This window comes from Ictalurus punctatus, chromosome 19 (genome assembly GCF_001660625.3).
Source record: "Ictalurus punctatus breed USDA103 chromosome 19, Coco_2.0, whole genome shotgun sequence".
In the NCBI taxonomy this organism is placed as follows: domain Eukaryota; kingdom Metazoa; phylum Chordata; class Actinopteri; order Siluriformes; family Ictaluridae; genus Ictalurus; species Ictalurus punctatus.
In genome coordinates, this window is record NC_030434.2 from 18,803,490 (window position 1) to 18,822,869 (window position 19,380).

The following is a 19,380-nucleotide window of genomic DNA, read 5'->3' on the forward strand; positions in this document are numbered from 1 at the left end:
GCCAATAAACACCAGAGGTGGTTTTGGCGTACACAGAGAGGTAGCCATATGGAAAAGTACCTCATGTCCATGGCTAAATATGGTGGTGGATCTTTAATGTTTTGGGACTGTTTTTCTGCCAGAGGACCTGGACATTTTGTTGGTATACATGGCATCATGGACTCAAATATCAAATTTCAACAGATATTAAATGAAATATCTGTTGACACACTGTTCTATAGAAATGCCCTTTTTTGAAGGTACAGGATGATGTGTAGTAGGACTACTGGAACTGGGGACTGGTTAATTTTGGCTCTTATCTGTTATCACAAGTGCTTCTATTGATAGCCACAGCTGTCCCTCACTGCTTGCGTACTAACAGAGGCTGGATTTAAAAGCAACCACCACCTGCCACTTGCAAATGACACAAAGGCATGGTGTGAGTCTGACTGGATTTCTCCTGATAACAGGAAGCTATTTGTGGAGTGTAATAAAGCTACTGTATATCCACTCACTGGCCATTTTATTGTCTTGTAGCAAAACTGCTGTTCCGGATAAACACTACTAAGCCACTGTCATGTCTGTATTACTGCTGTGTTGAGAATGATACACTGGTAATATCTAGTACTATGGTTGTCCCTTTCCATTTATTGACAGGACAAAGGTGGGGCTGAGAAACTGTAAATAACAACAGCTAGTCTACAGTCAGCAGCAGTACACCTACAAAGTGCATCTATAAATGGGTACTTAATAAAATGGCCACTGAGTATTATAATGCTGAGAATTCGAACGTACGTCAAGAAAACTTCACTGTTCAAAACTTCAAACACAAGGATCATATATTGTGATGCAGTTTATTAAACAAGTGCCAACGTGAAGCCTTACTGTCATAAAAGGAGTAAAGCTTTCCACAACCGAATGCATTCCTACTGCAGCTCTCAGGGACCATCAAACTGTCCTCACTTCATGCACAAACGTTCTGCAAATTGTGAAGTCATTTTCTAAGAACAAGTCAACCTTTATATCTGACAAATAGTAAGGGCTTTTTGTATGACATAGGTCCATGATAACCTGATCATATACAAGACTATATAGCTATTTCAGGGTTCTTTTTTCACACTCAAGAGAATTACTTCTGAGAGAGAACCTTAATACAAAATCAGCTAGCAAGTAACACACCTGCTTGCCCAAATCACATTTGTCCTTAATGCAATCGTTATATATTTATGGTCGTTTGGTTTTTCTGTTTAAGCTGCTTAAGTTGACCCCTTAAAAACGAGCCCTAACCCTCAACTACTCAAGATATCTTTGGATTGAATAAACAAATAAATAGAACATGTGTGTGTTCCTGATATCATTGCCTGAAGTTAAAGCAGACCTTAAGGTTGTGCAATTATTCTTGTTGTCTGTCCTGTTTTAGACTGGTGTCTCAGACGGCAGGAATGTTGTATATCCTCATGTTGTGTAAGGCGTTATACAAGTCACTGTACTTGGTACAATTTGCCAATTTGTAAACACCCTTGCATATTAAACTCAAAGGAAAGGTGTGTTGTTATTAAAGAGAAACAAATGTTTGATTTCTGGAAGTCGCTGTAAGTTTTAGGGGTTAAACTACAAGAATTCAAACTGGTAGATTAGTAAATTACAACGTTAAAGTTCTACAGTATTACAAATGTTTTCATAAATATGTTTACTGTAAAAGTTATCATGAGACATTATTAATCTGACTCAATAATTGAATGTTTATATTTGTTGGGCCAAATCTTATTAGGATTGGAAGAACTACTTATGGCCACAGATAAGCTCAGTGTCTTGCCTGATTCAAACAACTTGCAAGAGAACCTACGGTATTATGAGGCACAAATGTGTACATCTGTTTTGTGACTGAAAAAAGAACTTGGTAGATTTAGTAGGAAGCGCATACCAGAGGTCCTAGAGATTCTGAAAAAGGTCTAGAGAAGAAAATAGCTCTCTGTGCATCTGTCAGAAAACCTCCCTTCACAGCCCAAGGATTGAGGCGTTTCACTCAAGAGAGGTCACATGGTCCAAGAGGACTCTATAAAAGTGCATGGTGTCCATGTACTACAGCTCACTCCCTTCAGTCTTCTTATCTCCAGTTGGTGTTAGTGGTGAGCTGAGGCTGTTCCTCAACCTTCTGTTCTCTCAAAGACAGGGCACAGCATAGCTACAATGTCTGACACTGAGGAGATTGTGGAGGAATATGAAGAGGAGGAGGAAGCAGAGGAAGAGGTTGAGGAAGAGGAGAATGTAGAGGAGGCCCCTCAAATAGAGGATGACGAAAATGAAGCAGAGGAAGAAAATGAGGTACAGGTAGAACAGGAAGAAGACTCCAAGCCTAAGCCAAAATTTTTTGTCCCTGCCATTGTCCCTCCCAAGCTGCCCGATGGAGAGAAGGTGGACTTTGATGACCTCCATCGTAAACGTGTCGAGAAGGACTACAATGAGCTTCAGGGCCTCATCGAGGCACACTTTACCAACAGGCAGAAAGAGGAAGAGGAGCTGGTAGCCCTGAAAACCCGCATTGAACGGAGACGTGCCGATCGTGCAGAGCAGCAGCGCATTCGAACCGAGCAGGAGCGTGAGAGACAGGCTCGTTTGGCTGAGGAAAGGACGCGGCGTGAGGAGGAGGTGGCCAAACTCCGGGCTGAGGAGGAAGCCAAGAAGAAGAAACTCCTCACCAATAAGGGCTATGGAGGCTACCTGCAGAAGGTGGAACAGAAGAAGGGCAAGAAGCTGACAGAACGTGAGAAGAAGAGAAAGGCCCTCGTGGAGCGCCGAAAGCCACTCAACATCGACCACCTTAACCAGGAGAAACTGGCTGAGAAGGCCCGAGATCTCTGGCAGTGGCTGCAGCAGCTGCATGCTGAGAAGTTTGACCTGGGTGAGAAGCTGAAGAGGCAGAAGTATGATATCAATGTGCTGCGCAACCGTGTCAATGACCATCAGAGATACAGCAAGACAACCAAGACCACCAGGAAGTCCTGGAAATAGATAATGTGGATTAGGGAATATATATATGATATGATATGATGCGGTGGCATAGACTCTTGGTCACATCACAGTTTAACTTTATTGATTTTCTCTTTGATTTACAGTGAATTCTTTTGGTAAGAAAGATCAAGACCATGTTTGCTGACACTACATACTTATGCAAGACTGACAGAAATCCAATGTTTTAAAGATTACAGTTCTAAGTGTGTTCCTGGTTTAGTCTGTATTACTTATACAATTGAGGGCAAAGGTTTACGCTCCCCATGGCGTCTGAATGGAAGGAGAATGTATCACTCTTTTGAAATGTATTTCCAAAAAAAAAAACAACAAAAAAAAAGTAAAATTTCTAATTCCAAGACGTTAAATGTGAAATTTGCATATATAACAGGCAATACATAAGGCAAAATTAATAGGAAAATAGGTTAAAAAGAACTGCAGTATAAGAAAGTGGAGTTCTGCCATAGATAGAGCAGACATTTTTCAAAAAGAATGGGCATCTAACTATCTAACTGTCTGGCCGAGTTAGACCAGATATCTCTAGAAGAACATGTGGTTGGGAGGGCTGTTGGGGGAAGAGCTATTCAAAGAAAATGGACGAGGTTGTGGGGCAGTCATAAAGGCAAAGTGTGGGCATACAAGCTATTGGAGAATATTAAAATCAAATACAGCAAATGAGATGCAAATTGCTGAATAATAGCATTTTATATATATACACATATATACACATATATACATATACATATATATATACACACATATATATATATATATATATACATATATATTATATAAAATATGAATAATATATGATATATGAATAATAGCATTATATATTACAATTTTCTTACTTGGAACAAAGAAGGAACGTCTGTGAATCCAAACACACCAAATGTCTTTTTGCTATAAATGACTTTTCTCTGTCTTCTTCATTTTGTCCTAAGGGTATACAAACTTTTGCACTCAACTGTATGAAATAGTTGTTGAGTTGCTTTTTGTCTGTTTTGTTTCCTATGCATTTAAATTCTTTTGTCACTTTAACGTAGGTAGCTATTATAAGGTGCTATGTTTAAGTGTTTTGTCCACTCAACATTTTCTTTATCTACATGGTGGAATGTAAGGCATGCCTGCACGGACACGGTGTTATCTCAAACTCGACAGCACATATCAAATTGAATGTTAAAATACATAATCAAGGACCACTTTTAAGATGATTTTAGCAACAATTAAACATTAGTTAAACATTTTATTTGCTTTTGATTAAATGTTTTCCATTTTTTATTCAAAACACATGAAGAATCTCTCCTACTGCTAGCTGAGGTCAGTTCAAAATGTTAAAGCTGTGTTGGACAGTAACTACACAAAAAGGTGTCTCAACATATATATTTTCTCGATGGTTAATGGTTTTTGCTTCATAATAGGGTTCTAAATATTAGCTAGGATTAGGTATTTATACCTTAACTAGTATTAATGTACCTTCATAAAAAGTTAAGAAATAATCAGACATCTGTTATCTACACACACACACTTGTAATAAATGAAAAGACTAAGACAAACTTTAGCAAAGCTGCCAGAACAACTTCATTAGCTGCATTAGGATTATCTTTCACTGTATGTATTAGCTGGTATTAGGTCTTCATATGTTAGCTGTTTTTTAATGTTAGAACATACTAACAGACATTGGAGATGAAACCAGTCTGTAAAAACTTCTGTTCTTCCTTTAACGGAGTCCAGGCTAACCGGCAGGTGAGGAGCTCAGGTAGAATGGGACCTGTAAGTGTGTTAGTTGAAAAATTTTAAAGAGAAATCCATTAGCCATGACATCTTTTTCTTTAGGGGATGTGCACTTTATTAGGAACATCTCTACACCTGCTCATTTATTCAATCAGCCAGTCATGTGGCAGCAGCACAATGCATAAAATCATGCAGATACAGGTCAAGAGTTTCAGTTACCTGCATGTGCTTTAGTAGCAAGATGGGTGTTGAGATTGCTCCTGGAAGATCTTCAGATTATATCTGAGACTCTGGGACCTGATTTATAATAACTTTTAGAAGAATCTTAACTTATCTTGTCCACCTGGTCGACTGGAACGGCCACATATAGCACACATTGGCATATTAACTTGTCATCAAACAGAAATATGCTGTTTGTGGAGGGACTCAAAATGGATGACAGCAAACGGCTTATGTTTGTGTGATGTCACAGGAAAACAAAGGATAGGAATCATGGTTCCATAAATAAATACACACACGATATAAATACACAAAAATAAACTATATGCATGAACAAAATAAGAAGTCTGCCATAATTTTGTAACAAAGGCCAAATATTGAAATTTGAACTCAATTTGAACTTCTGGTTACTGATTTTAACTGATGTGGAACTGTAAGGCCTTGTAGACCCTGTGGAACTTTCTTTCAGCTTATTGGAGATAACAGCAAACAAACGGAAAACTGGTGGTTTAAATGACACAAATTCAGTTTATTTTCTTTCAAAACACAGATGGGTATTCTGAAAACAGACATTTGTTTTCCTTCGAAATTACACACTGATCCAACAGCAACGAATATTTTTGGACCTGAAGATATTCTCAGGTTGTTAAGTAGTACTAAACAGTACTCTATCAATTCTAATAGACCATTAACAAATATTCATGACTATAACTTTATATCTTTATCACCGTCTGCAACAAACAAGACTAATTTAAACCTAATTACCCAATCGTGTAAACGTTGGATGTCATTGACACATTGAAGGTTTGTGTGTCATTTTTGTGCTTGTTTATTTAGTATTTAAAATTTTTTTTTTAAAAATGTTTTTAATCATTTATCCTGGAACTTACATCCAAAGCAGTATAATATATAGTGCATACCTATAACATGTTCAAATAAGTTTTAGTTCTTCAGATGCAACTAAATCTGTGAAGGCACTTAGGGTTAGACCTTGTAAAAACAGCACTACAATAATGGAAATTACAGTTTATCATGTAAACAATTCCAAGTGTAATGAATATAGGACCTATTACAACTACTACTACTAATAATGCTGTGGATTATAAGGCCATATGGAAGAAACTAAAATCCTTACAGCCTGATCAGTAGAGAAACTACAGATCCCTGTTGTTGCTGCTGAGCAGTTTGGGATAGGACGTTCCAATAGCACGTCCATGTCGACAAACCACAATCTCCAGCAAGTACTCGTCTACTTTGACAATGGCGTTGGTAACACGCTCATTGCTGGTGAGGAAGATGATGGTGAAGAGTGCCACCTCAAACTCGGGGCTGACGCCAATGAAGGAGCTGCCCAGTGGTTTCACCAGGCCTTTCCAGCTGAACTGCAGGTTAATGACGTGATCGTTCGCATCTGGCTGCGAGAATTAAACACGAGAGACCCAACAGATGAGACAATGAACAAGACAGAACAATACTGAATGCTTTAAAGATGATGCTACTGCATCTAAATTTAGGAGTTGCACAGCTCCTGCACATTTTATTCTACAATAATAATTACTGATCGTTGTAATGCTATGAACAGTCTTAAAAATAGATGAAGTGTACTCAGTGTCGCATTTTGAATTTTTACCCACAAAGTACTCAAAAGTTTTAGTACACCAACATCATCAATCCATCCATTTTCCATACCACTCATCCTACACAGGGTTGTGGGGGAGCCTGGAGCCAATCCAAGGGGCATGAGACAGGGTGCCAACCGAATGCAGGGCACAATCACTCACACACACACACACACACACACACACACACACACACACACACACACACACACAAACACACTATGGACAATTTGGAAATGTCAATCAAACTACAATGCAAGTCTTTGGACTGGGGGAGAACATGCAAACTCCCCGCACACAGAGCAGAGGTGGGAATTGAACCGCCAACCCTGGAGGTGCGAGGCAAATGTGACATTTAATTGATAATGAAGAATGACATCATTAGCACATTTTGCCAGTAGCTAAGTTTATGGCCCCAAGTTAAATGCCCTATTTTACCCCCTAGTGGTAAACCAGTTAAAGACAATTTAAATGTAGAACACAAATTGTAAATTTGTTTCACAGATTGTCATGTTTTTCGCTTCTGCTTTAAACCAATTACTCCATGTTATTCTCTATTAGGTTCATCACTGTGACATTGTACTATTAGAAGACTATGACCAACATACCATGTCTTTATCTCTGGCTTTGTAGCCCTTGTAGTCTATAAAGTTCAGCTTCTCCTGCAGGTAAAACTGAACCCAGTTATGAAGGCCCATGATCTCTTTCCCATACTTGGTCTCACCAACAAACACATGTTCAAATCCACACGAGTCTTCACTGTATCGGGGACAAAAAGGCTCTTTACACCCTTGACACAGAACAAACTTAAACACAAATACATTACATGTTTATTAAACTGTGAACATGCTAGTACTAAGCCATGAACTAGAACCTGGCCTACATGTCAAAGTAGTTATATATGAACTGCTATTCTTAATACAGTTCTTAACTTTCAAATTTAAAATTGAAACCCCCAGTAAGGAATCAGTCAAGTTACAAGTAGAACCTGACAGCATCAACAATCACAAGGATGCCTCCACCGCCAAAAAAAGGGCTTGAGTTCCTGAACATGAATGTGTATGTAGCATCTCTGTATGACAAACAGGAAGGAAGCTATGGGGGAAAAAACAACCTATTTCAGACATTTGACCTTGACCTTGTTTGGATCAATTCCAATATCTAATCAGTTGATCTGCTGGTTACAATGACAATTCCATATAAATCTTACAAAACATTCAACCACTCATTCTACAGATATTGCTCTAACGATAATATTGTACAGAAGAACAACCTGAAAACAATACTTCCAAAACCTAGTGGCAGAACAATTAAAAGTTTCATGTTAAGCAGACATTAAGTTAGAGATTTTCCAGAAAAGGCCTTAAGAAATTTAACATTCTGGTAATGAACAATTTACACACCACACAAATATGTAATACTCTCAACATGGTTGTATTCACAACTGTAAAAAAAAAACAACCACCAACAAACACATTACAAGCCATAGTCCTTGTATGCTCTACATGCTTGTGGCCTTAATTTGTTGTATATACTGCCATCTAGTGGACGTTTAAGTTTCATGACAACTAAATAACATGCTTCAAGTGGATTCTAAATATTATTGTTATAAAAAGAGCAAAATTAAAAGCAAATGTGAATCTAAGAAAAAGGTCTAAGAAAGAAACTACTGACAGAGGTAAATAAATAAATCGGGGACTACACAATTAATACTAATGTCATCTAAACAGCTACAAATATAACAGCAATTCAAAAGACATCTGTCATCTTAATTTTAATAATAGTCTTCACTTTGAGAGAAACATCTACATTTTGTGGGAACCCTTAATGTTTCTACGTAGAACACAACTATAGAGGATTTCGCTATTTATCAGGAAGATAAAGAAGCTTTTGAGGTACCTTTCCTAAGAATATATGACAATATCATTGTGTTTTGTATTACGTGCGGTGCTGAAATACTGCATGTTCTCAAAGTCTGAGGTCTGTATGTTTTATACTCACCCTCCACTTCTGTCTCTGTGATAGAGTTTGAACCAGATGTCAAAGAGCAGCTTTTTAAACTGAGCAACATCAGAGGATGCTTGCCCTTTACTGACTAAATACCCATGTGCACGCTGAAAGATAAACAGCTGGAATCAGTCACCAGGACAAGGAGAAGCTTCTTCAGGAGTATAAAAATGGCTCTTATCAGTAAGTATCGCTTGCACATAAACTGTTGGAAGTGTACCTTCATGACCTGGGTCTGTAGGATGGCATTGAGGAAGATGTTATTCTCCTCCAGCTCCTCACTAGTCACTTTCTCTGCCACACCTGTGGACATCTCATAGTTGTCCAAGAGGTTTATAAAACCTAAAGAGAGACAGTTACACAGATATTTAAGACAATCCTTTAGAGATCTCTCACCACTTTAAATAAAATGTGCTCTATCTGATGATTTAAATATAAATAGATTTTCTTCCATCGTGGAAAACAATACATCATTGTACTTTCATAACAACTGTCAGAAAAAAATGTCATTCAAATCTGAGGGAGAAACACACACACTGATTTTACATCCAACTGGTATTGTCCAAGACAAGCAATTGTGAGGCTGAATCTCAAATGGCGATCTAATTAGACATATAAAACACTCCACAGCAAATACAGTGTCAGTATGTCATCCCCCATGTAGTGAGTGTGTGTATATATGTGTATACACACACACACACACACACACACACACACACACACACAGAACAGGAAGTTATTCTGGTTCATTGCTCTCAATAATGTGTAATGTGCAACACTGTAATTATAAACTCCCTTAATTTATGGGTTGGATGGAGTTACGCAACACCGATGCAGTACTTACTTGCATATGTGGCAATGCTTTTAAGTTTATCCTCATTGACGTACGTGAACAGTGGAACATTGGCTTTGTCTCTAGCACTGTTACTGCCCTGGGCCACATAATCAGCCTTCCCCTGAGAAAATAAGGAATAAAACATTTCTGAGCAGTTCACTTTACATTTGAATTAATAATTGGAAGCTTACACAAACTTATCCTACACTGGGTCGCGGGCGGGCATGGAACCTATCCCAGGGGACTCTGGGCTTCGGGCAGGGGACACCCTGGACGGGGTGCCAACCCATCGCAGGGCACAATCTCTCACACACACACAGGACAATTTTAGAGATGCCAATCAGCCTACAGCTAATGTCTTTGGACTAGGGTAGGAAACCGGAGTACCTAGAGGAAAACCCTGAAGCACAGGGAGAACATGCAAACTCCACACACATAGGGCAGAGGTGGGACTGAAACCCACAACCCTGGAGGTGAGAGCCAAATATACTTACCACAGTGCCCCACTGATACTGATAAAGTTCTGCTGTATGTATTTACAGCTGAGTGCAAAAATTTGCATTACTTTACAGAAGACAAAGGAATTAGATTTATAGCATGTGTTAAACTTTACCGATTATTACAAGACACAAAAATGGTCAAATAGTGTATGTTAAGATAGGAGGTTTAGCACATCAACATGGTGCCGTTTCAAACCAAACCCTCACCTGTAGATTGATGGTGTAGTCTTTTCCCGGCTTCACGCGATTCACGTCCAGCTTCCACAACTCATTCAGGATCGCTGAAAGCTCCTGATCTACAGCAGGACTGCAATCCATCAAATGTTACAAGTGAACCAGTAACTTCAACTATGCATCCACTCAACACAGAATATTTAAACAAGTAATGTTATTCATCACAGTTCTACGCTGCTTACTGTGCAGTTTAGCGAGTTCCCTGCTTTAAGCAATCTCTCTAGCTGGCTTATTATCTTTTCTCAACTGACTGAAGCAGGCAAATGAATACGGCACAACAGCACCAAAACAGAGAAGGAATAGCAGCACTCCTGTATCAGGTTTCATATTCTAGCAAACATGACCATAAAATGTCGTTTTTCCTGCTTGGCCAAAAGGTGCTCATATCTGCAAAACATGATGGAGTGTGGTGTTATGGGAAAATGACCAACAAGGGGGATGCCATGCAAATATTACCACCCCAAAGATATTTTTAATTTATTAAAGAATCCCCCTCCCCCCCTTTATAGCTACATTTAATGTTGTGGAACGTCCACAAAACAAGTTCCTATAGCAACAGCCGTTTCCTTCTTCTCTTTTTCTCTCTCTCAATGTTAATAAGACAAAAACAAAATTCAACTCATCATGTGACTGAGAAACCACAAAGGCCTCCATCCTGAAGACTCTCATATTGCATAAAAACTTACAAGATACAGTTTTTAGCTCTGACTGTTAAACTCCTGACTGGAGACTCCTCCCAAAAATGCTCTCTTCACTATATGACCTTACACCATATGAACAATTACATACATTATTAAAAGTTTGTTTATGTGGAGCCTCTACAATACAAGCCCCTGTGTAAGTTGTTAGTATAAAAATGATAACGTATTAAAACATCAGTATAAACCTGTGATTTGCCTTACAGTCAGCACTGCTGTTACAGAAAATTAATCAACACCTTCTGATCAATCCGAATAGAGAATTCAGTAGTGCTGTATAACTGTTTATGACAAATAATCCAGAAGGAAATTCTACTGTTGATCAGAAAACAGTGACCTCAAAATTATTCAAAAATATCATTTAATGTATTGATACATACTCAAAATTTCAACTGTCTGCAATATAAATAATAGGAAGCCAAATTTCAGTTCTTAAATGCATTTTGAGGTGGTTCCTATTGTGTGGTGTACAAGCACTCCACCTTAACTGCTCTCTGAATAACAGTTTAAGAGCGTCCCAACACGTTTTGAGCTTCTGTTCTAACTACGCAATCATACAGCCTGCACTGTAAAAAGAAAAGAAAAATCTTAGAAAGTGGAAATACCTTGAATATAGTCATATTTATCTAGTATTTCTTATTAAAAGATTACAATAATCCAAATAAGATTATTAAATCTATTTCAAGTCATAGTATTCAATTCAAAATTGAAATAGTCTTGTTCTATTGGCAGATAAATTTGCTAATTTTAAGCATTTATTTCTAGAACAAGCGAAATTATCTGCCAATAGAATAAGAAAACTACGAGCTCGAAATGAGTAATAATGTCCAGATATAGTATTTAATGAGCTTATATTTGGTTCATTGTAATTATATATATATATATATATATATATATATATATATATATATATATATATATATATATATATATATATATATATAAAGAAATACTACATACATGTTACTATATTCAAGATATTTTTCACTTTGTTAAGATGCCTTTTTTTTGTAGTGTGCTATTAAAACATAAAACATTTTAAACATAACCTTGGAAACAGAACAGGGCATTTAAGACTACAATTAATTGCATAGGCCTATCTTAAGAAGTAGTACAAGGCTGCTTTCAAATCTACAAATCTGGTATACTGCTTAGTACAATAGTATGTTTACTGAGTATCTTGACATCAGCTTACTACAGTAAGTAATACAGTAGATGGTGGTGTATTTGTGGTGGTGTGCTCTGTTCGGGTCGATTATGACCCTTTTAAAAGTTACTCAAAGTGGAACCATACTAAAATGTTTTGTTTGTTTTTTTCCAGTATGAAAAGTTGACATGCTTGGCATACTGAACACAATCATGGACAGATGTACTTTTTGATATGCTATAACCCCCCCCCATCATATTACACAGGTTTTGTCTTGATAGTAAAACAGATTACAAAATGTGGTGAAATATCATCTGGCAATTCTGCTTTTAAAAACAACAACAACAACAACAACAACAACAAAAACACCACCATCACCATAATACAAATAGGTTCATTCACTGAGGTATGAACACCTGCTGCTAGGAGCGAATGATCCTACCAGCAGGTGTTCATACCTCAGTTAATGAACACCCAGGAATGACTAAGTGCTTTTGGCGTATCTTTACTTTCCCGTATTCAAAGTTGGCATATCATTTTTTTTTTCTGTCTCAGCTGCCTAAAGCCATTATGACCCATGGACAGTACATCTACTTCTACATAGGGAACGGTACAGTCTGTAACAATTAGTACGGTAAGCGCTTTAGTGCCTAGCCCCAGGCGTCACATAATTTGTTGTTTTTTTTTGCGACACGTCGCTATCATTTCAGGCAACTGCTGAATTTCCCCTAGAGGCACAATAAATTCAGTGATGTTGTCTACTTCTGCAGGCAGTCTAACTAGTGTCTATCTAAATCAATTCAGTTACACAACAAAAGAAAATTACTTGTCATATTTTACTGATTAAGCGTGGTTTCAGGACTTTTCTCCCCGCTCATTCATTCTCACAGCTTCACATGACATGAAAATAAACAGCGGCTGCCTTACAAGCAGCTCTGCAAACTCAGCCTAGTCCTGTCAACCGGATGTTCGTGAAATACTCTTCAAATAATTTAAACAATATCAACTGGTTCCGCATTAAATAACAACTTTGACACCTATAGATATAGTTCATTTTCATCAACCACCTGTTTGCTTTTTTTTTTTTTTTTTAAATTCAGATTTTACTTTTTGAGACTTTGTCAAACTTTGTATAAAAATAAAACGCGTTTCATAAGCTATAACTTGGTTTAAAATAGATGCATTTCACATAAGGGCAAACGTCTAGCTATTTTACTTTAAGAAAATGAAGCTTGCATTTGTTTCAAGCTACAGCCATCACACCTGGTCTGAATTTAATTTAATTGGAACAATTATACTTTAAAAACACACACACAAAGCTGTTATTATTACTTCTCAACTGTATTCTGAGTTTAAACGTATTACATCAAAGTACTGATGCATTTATATCTTACCGTTTAGCCATTATTAGACAGATGCGTGCTTTTCGCCTCACTGCATTTATTCACTCAGTTGATGCAGGAAGTTAGTGGAGCTGTCCATCAATTTTTATTAAGTGTAAAATTTGGCAAATAGGAGTTAAGAATATAAGACTTTCCCGCCCATGTTCACAGTTTCTAACACGTGATTGGCTGTAAGTCTCGAGTATAAAGATTTGGTGGGCGTGGTTTCTCAGACAAAAACCCGGAAAAGTAGATGAGAACAAAAGCTCGAGATATTAGCTTGATAGTTGCATTGTAATTAGCTTGTCACCAAGTCTTAAATGTTTAGCACAGGATTAATAATAATACGATACAATAAATGTCTTACATTATTGTTGTATGGATAGTATTTTACTCAATAAGTAGCTATAATGTAAGGTTAGCTAGCTTAGCTCTCCAGCTACAGGTTGTTTTTGTGCTTCTGTACATGCCGTTTGTTTTAATTGCCTTTTCACTATTTAATTAAACAGCACAGCTAGGCAGACTGTTTACCGCCCCATGTGTAAAAACAACACGAGAAGATTTCGCTCACTACTGCACAACTCGATTTCTCGATAGGACGGTGAAAATCGCATCACGCGGGTGCGCGCATCGTGAGAGACACACCAGGAACGCGGGTGCGCGCAATGCGCAAGCTTCCAGTGACGCCTGTCTGGAAAGGCGATAAGAAAACAGCGCTCCGTTTGCGCAGTTTCTTGCGCCAAATTTTCCTCATCGGAAGTCGAAGACACTGCTTTCAAATGATGTACAAAACAGCCAAAAGATGCAACACAGCATTGTTAACTACAGTTGTTTTTTGCCCCCCCCCCTTCCAACCACTGGATAACTGCGTAAAGTTTCTCAACTTAGTTTTACTAACTAAATACTGAGTTTTCTTGCAGCTGCTGATTTATACCATTTAAAATTTTTTATATATATAAAAAATATATATATAAAAAAAATAAAAAATTTATATATATATATACACACATATTATATATATACATACACACACACACACACACACACACACACACACACACACACATATACACACACACACACTTTATCTAATGTATACATGTAGACAACAGAAAGTGTCAATTGAGAAAATGGTCAACATTTTGAGACAACCAATTTGTTAGTGACACAAAACACATGAACATTATGCATTTATTCTCTTCTACCTGGAAAAATATGGGCTTCTATATTTGTTTGTGTAGGAAATATTTGACTAGTTTAGCTGAAGAAGTACTGCACAGAAAATTGTATAACAAATTACACCAGTGCTTGAAGTGTATGTGGGGTCAAAAAAAAACAAAAACACCCACACATGTGATGAGTCTGTAAATATCTTCATTTAGAAACTGATGTATTTAAGGCCTTGTAGAATCTCAAAGACTTTCTTTGAACTTTTTACACATACAAAAACAGACTTGGAATTTCCAAAAAAAAATAAATAATAAAATTTAGTGAGACAAATTAAATTTATTTTCCTTAAAAATATAGATGGACATTTTAAAAGCCATAATTTTAATGATTAAATTACATGCTGATGAAGCAGCAACACACATTTTTGGACATGAAGACATTCTCAGGTTATTAAGCAGTATTACATAGTACTCCAAATTTAAATAGACACCACAATGAACAAATATGGCTAATTTAAAAACTAGTTATACAAAACGTGTAATTGTAATTACTTTTTGTAACAATTTTTTTTTCTTCCCCCAAATGTTCTATATACCCTGGAATTTGACTTCAAAGCTGTATAATATGTAATTTAAGCCTATAAAATACATGAGTAACAGTTTCCATTCTTCAGATGCAGTAAGCTCTCAATGGCAATTAGGTAGAGAGTTAGTAATAAACAGCACTATAGTACTGGTCAGTAACAGTATAGTAAACAATTCCAACTGTAATGTAAAGCAACAAGGAGTCTTTTTGAAACCAAGCTGTTGCTTGTAATAATGGTGCTTAAAAGGCTAAAGGAAAACTAAATCTTCTTAGACTGGTCAGTAGAGAAACTACAGGCCCCCAGTGTTTTGTCAAGGAGTTTGGGGTAGGACGTTCCAATAGCATGTCCCTGTCGGCACACCATGACCTCCAGCAAGTACTTATCCACTTTCACAACCGTGTTGGATACTTGATCGTTTCTGTTGAGGAAGATGATGGTGTAGAGTGCCACCTCAAACTCAGGGCTAACGCCAATGAAGGAGCTGCCCAATGGCTTCAGCAGGCCTTTCCAGCTGAACTGCAGACTAATGACACGGTCGTTCACATCCAGCTGTGAGAATTGAACACGTGAAAATTAAACTTGAGACGTTGTGAACGATTTTACGCTTTAATGAGGATATCTAACTTTAGTATTTACACAGTATTTTCTTTCTATTCCACATTTTGCCTAATATCAGTCCTTCCAAGATTTTGCAATCGCAGAAATTAACAGTCAATCCACAAAATTCAGAGGAGCTTGCAATTTAAAGATTTCAGCAGATTTCTCAGAGTTGGGCCAAAATGTGTCATGTGACAAAAAAAGGCAGCCTCAGCGAAATCCTGTACAGACTGAAATATTAATAATCCATCAGTGTTACATTATAGACTGGTCTTAGTCTTAAGACAGTCTTAAATAGATTGCTCAGGAACTGTACTTGGTGTCACATTTCAAATTATTCTCCACAAAGCACTCATTTTAAGTAACAGGAGGCTTTCCCCTTACTGACTAAATACCCATGTGCACGCTGAAAGAATAAGCTGGAATCAATTGCCAAGACAAGGCCAAGCTTCTTCAGATGATAAAAATGCCAATGAGAAATTAATAGGCTACTTTACTTGAAAATAAGGCAATCAGTTTCCTCATTTTTTCTAAGTAAAGTCAACTTATTAAATTTTACCGTGCAGTAAGTATCACTTGCACATAAAAGTTTGGAAGTGTACCTTCATGACCTGGGTCTGTAGGATGGCATTGAGGAAGATGTTATTCTCCTCCAGCTCCTCACTAGTCACTTTCTCTGCCACACCTGTGGACATCTCATAGTTGTCCAAGAGGTTTATGAAACCTAGAGAGGGAAAGTTACACAAAAACCCTTCAGAGATCCATCACAACTTGACACTTATTCATGGCACTGTAATTAGTAGATTGATCATTTATATACCTGTGAACATAATGTGTACCACAAAATGACATTTGTTTATTCAGAGTCCTTTCCTCATGAATTGATAGGACAAAGTTAAAACTCAAAACATGCATGGCTTTTTCCTCAAATTTGAGCAACGTTTATTCTAACAGTCTGAAAATTCAGAAACAAAAAGTTTCTGGAAAAAAAAACAAAACAAAAAAAAAAAACGACCAAGTACGTTTCTGTTTGAAGGTTTGACACTTACACTTTTATGCAATACAGAATTAAGCACCACCACTAAGTATCTATTATTTACTAGTTAATACAGTGTTGTCAGCTCTTTTAACTGCTCTAAGCTTAGACCATATATACTGTTTCACTGCTTTGGATAAAATCATATGCCTAATATGTAAATTTAGTTAAATGTATTCAAAAACATACAGAAACACCAGAGGTAAGGATAATGTGCAACACTGCAGTTATAAATTAGATTATTAATTGGATGAAGTTATGCAACACCAATGCAGTACTTACTAGCATATGTGGCAATGCTTTTAAGTTTATCCTCATTGACGTATGTGAACAGAGGAGCATTGGCTTTGTCTCTGGCCAGGTTTTTGCCACATAATCAGCCTCGCTCTGAGAAAATTCAGTAAACAGCAACAAACATTTAGTGTGTTAAAAAAAACTAACAGATGGTCCTTAATTACTACAAGTAACAAATGGTCAACAGTATGTTGAGATCAAAATAGTAAAGGAAAATACATGATTGAAACATTTTGCATTCCCTTTCTGAATGCAACTGATATTCTCTACGAATTTCTATGCACAGTTTAATTGTGAAATACATGTGCACTTTCCAACTCAAAAAAAAAAAGAAGGTGCAACTTTTGTACTTTTTGTACAAAAACCCCTCACCTGCAGATTGATGGTGTAGTCTTTTCCTGGCTTCACACAGTTCACGTCCAGTTTCCACAACTCATTCAGGATCGCTGAAAGCTCCTGATCTACAGCAGGACTGCAATAATCAAATATGAAATTTAAATAGATACAGTAGCCTATAACTTTAACCATGTATGAAAAAAACAAAAACACATCAACATTAAATATTTAAGCAAGCAGTGTTTTTCAGTTACAGCACTAGGGTGTACTTTTCATTGAGTTCCTTGTGAATATTTACATTTTTCAATAAAAGCACATCCTAATAATTGAATGTGTTAAAGGATGACAAGTACGTTTTATCCATTTATAGCTGTATTTAATGTTGTGGAACATCTGCAGAACAAGTTCATATTTTCACTTAGGATATTTGAGAAAAATATAACCAGTAATACATTCAAGAGAGTTCAACAAACATTTACTCTGTACGCCCTCACTAGGCCAAACGGGGAAATACAAATGAAAGTAAATCTGCACTGCCCTCTGGTGGTTATTCCCCGACCCACACGGCACAATAAGAAATCGTGATCAAGCACTAATCAGTGTGGAAAAATCAGCACTTCCCCGGTCCAGAGTACACGGAGTAACATGTTCAAATAACCTTAAAAACTCACAGCAGAAAGTTTACATATAAAACACTTCCCTGCACTTCCCAGGAAACAAGACCACGCCCTGTGGCCTAGGGAAAGGCATCCGCCATGCCAAATCAGTGCCCCAGAGAAAACACGCACTCTTCTTCACATTATTTCCGATGAGTCCTCTTTGTGCACACAATCTTTTTAAACGCTCATGGAACATGTATCCAACGCTCCTAAATACCCCCACCCTTATCGAACTACACAAATACAATCTATCGAACTAATTATCTTCGTTGCCGGACAAACCTTAATGATCTCAAGCAACACAAAGCATCCCAATCTTCCCCTGAACGCAAAAAGAGTCAAGTTTCCCAGCCGAGCCCCTCGCACCTCTTAATTATCCCCCACTCCAGGTGAGTTTAATCATCCCTGCGTTCAGTCAACGGGATAAGAGCATGCTGTGGAAAGGTTCAGATAGACGGGGCCAACTCCAGACCAAAAAAAAAAAAAAAAAAACACCGCCAAAGTTCATCACAATAACTTACGGAAATATTATCGAAGGAACATGAGGATGAGTGTTACACTAAGATTTTAGTGTAACACTTTCCCAGATCCGGGTAGGGAATGAGGACGCTGGAGACAGGCTTGGAACAACTCTACTGTATATTCTTATGTTTTTATTCTTACCTCGGCTCACTGCAACACAGAACATTCATTAGTATAATTCCCCGCAGGTGTGCAGTCCTTTCCACTCACCTTCTCCGACTCCGCCCTCCATTCTCAAACCGGCGCTCGAGCACGTTCAAAACTGAGTTAAAATGCGGGACATCATCTCAAGGTGCGAGTTTGACACAGCCGCCCCGTCACACAGCAGCTCCATGCATCGTAACATGGCGCTGCACCTCAGTGTTTCATAAAACATCACCGACGAAGCAATAGAAAACCAACACCTGGGCGAGAGCTGAAACTTTGTTTAGTTTCATTTTGGGGAGAACGACCTTATCAAACGCTGTTTGAACAAAAGCTTCATAATCATTCCCTCTGGGAGATGATTTTTCGGGAAGCTTTGCGATAAATATCCGACAAAATGTGCGATAAAAGTTGGCGACTGGACTTAAATGTTGAGAACGAATATTATAATTACTATTCAACTGCAATCTGAGTTTAAATGTACTACATCAAAGTGTTGATAAAGATAGACTACATCTTACTGTCTCGCCATTGTTGATGACAGTCGTCGTCTTCTTCAATGTTTGCCGTATGCACAGGTGCCTTTTCACCCCACTGCTATTATACTTTACATTTATGCAGGAATTTAGCAGAACTATCCATCATTTCTACCCACTATAAAATCTGGCCAATA

At 37.5% G+C, this 19,380-nt stretch overlaps 3 protein-coding genes across 10 annotated transcripts; 1 reads left to right on the plus strand and 2 right to left on the minus strand.

The window, feature by feature from the left end:
• Positions 1-2,056: 2,056 nt before the first annotated feature.
• On the plus strand, positions 2,057-3,349 carry tnnt2c (troponin T2c, cardiac). Its single transcript, XM_047162362.2, has one exon. The coding sequence runs from the start codon at positions 2,170-2,172 to the stop codon at positions 2,989-2,991; it is 822 nt and encodes a 273-aa protein (XP_047018318.1). The 5' UTR covers positions 2,057-2,169; the 3' UTR covers positions 2,992-3,349.
• Positions 3,350-5,449: 2,100 nt separating this feature from the next.
• si:dkey-222f8.3 (XendoU domain-containing protein) lies at positions 5,450-13,480 on the minus strand. Its single transcript, XM_017494166.3, has 7 exons — positions 13,376-13,480; positions 10,110-10,209; positions 9,412-9,523; positions 8,788-8,909; positions 8,562-8,674; positions 7,169-7,319; positions 5,450-6,356 (listed from the first exon to the last, which is right to left on the minus strand). Exons 1-7 carry the CDS (start codon positions 13,384-13,386, stop codon positions 6,096-6,098), a joined length of 870 nt encoding a protein of 289 aa, XP_017349655.1. The 5' UTR covers positions 13,387-13,480; the 3' UTR covers positions 5,450-6,095.
• Positions 13,481-14,849: 1,369 nt separating this feature from the next.
• On the minus strand, positions 14,850-19,367 carry LOC108279738 (poly(U)-specific endoribonuclease). Of its 8 annotated transcripts, none has more exons than XM_053688307.1 (5): positions 19,229-19,367; positions 17,419-17,518; positions 17,035-17,139; positions 16,319-16,440; positions 14,850-15,668 (listed from the first exon to the last, which is right to left on the minus strand). In XM_053688307.1, the coding sequence occupies exons 4-5, from the start codon at positions 16,409-16,411 to the stop codon at positions 15,378-15,380; spliced, it is 384 nt and encodes a 127-aa protein (XP_053544282.1). In that variant the 5' UTR covers positions 16,412-16,440; positions 17,035-17,139; positions 17,419-17,518; positions 19,229-19,367; the 3' UTR covers positions 14,850-15,377. The 8 variants fall into 8 exon arrangements, with proteins under 8 accessions (XP_053544282.1, XP_053544278.1, XP_053544277.1 ...); XM_053688303.1 differs by lacking the exon at positions 17,035-17,139 and adding an exon at positions 18,774-18,978 and having other exon boundaries at positions 19,229-19,353; XM_053688302.1 differs by lacking the exon at positions 19,229-19,367 and adding an exon at positions 18,324-18,534.
• Between the last annotated feature and the right edge of the window lie 13 nt (positions 19,368-19,380).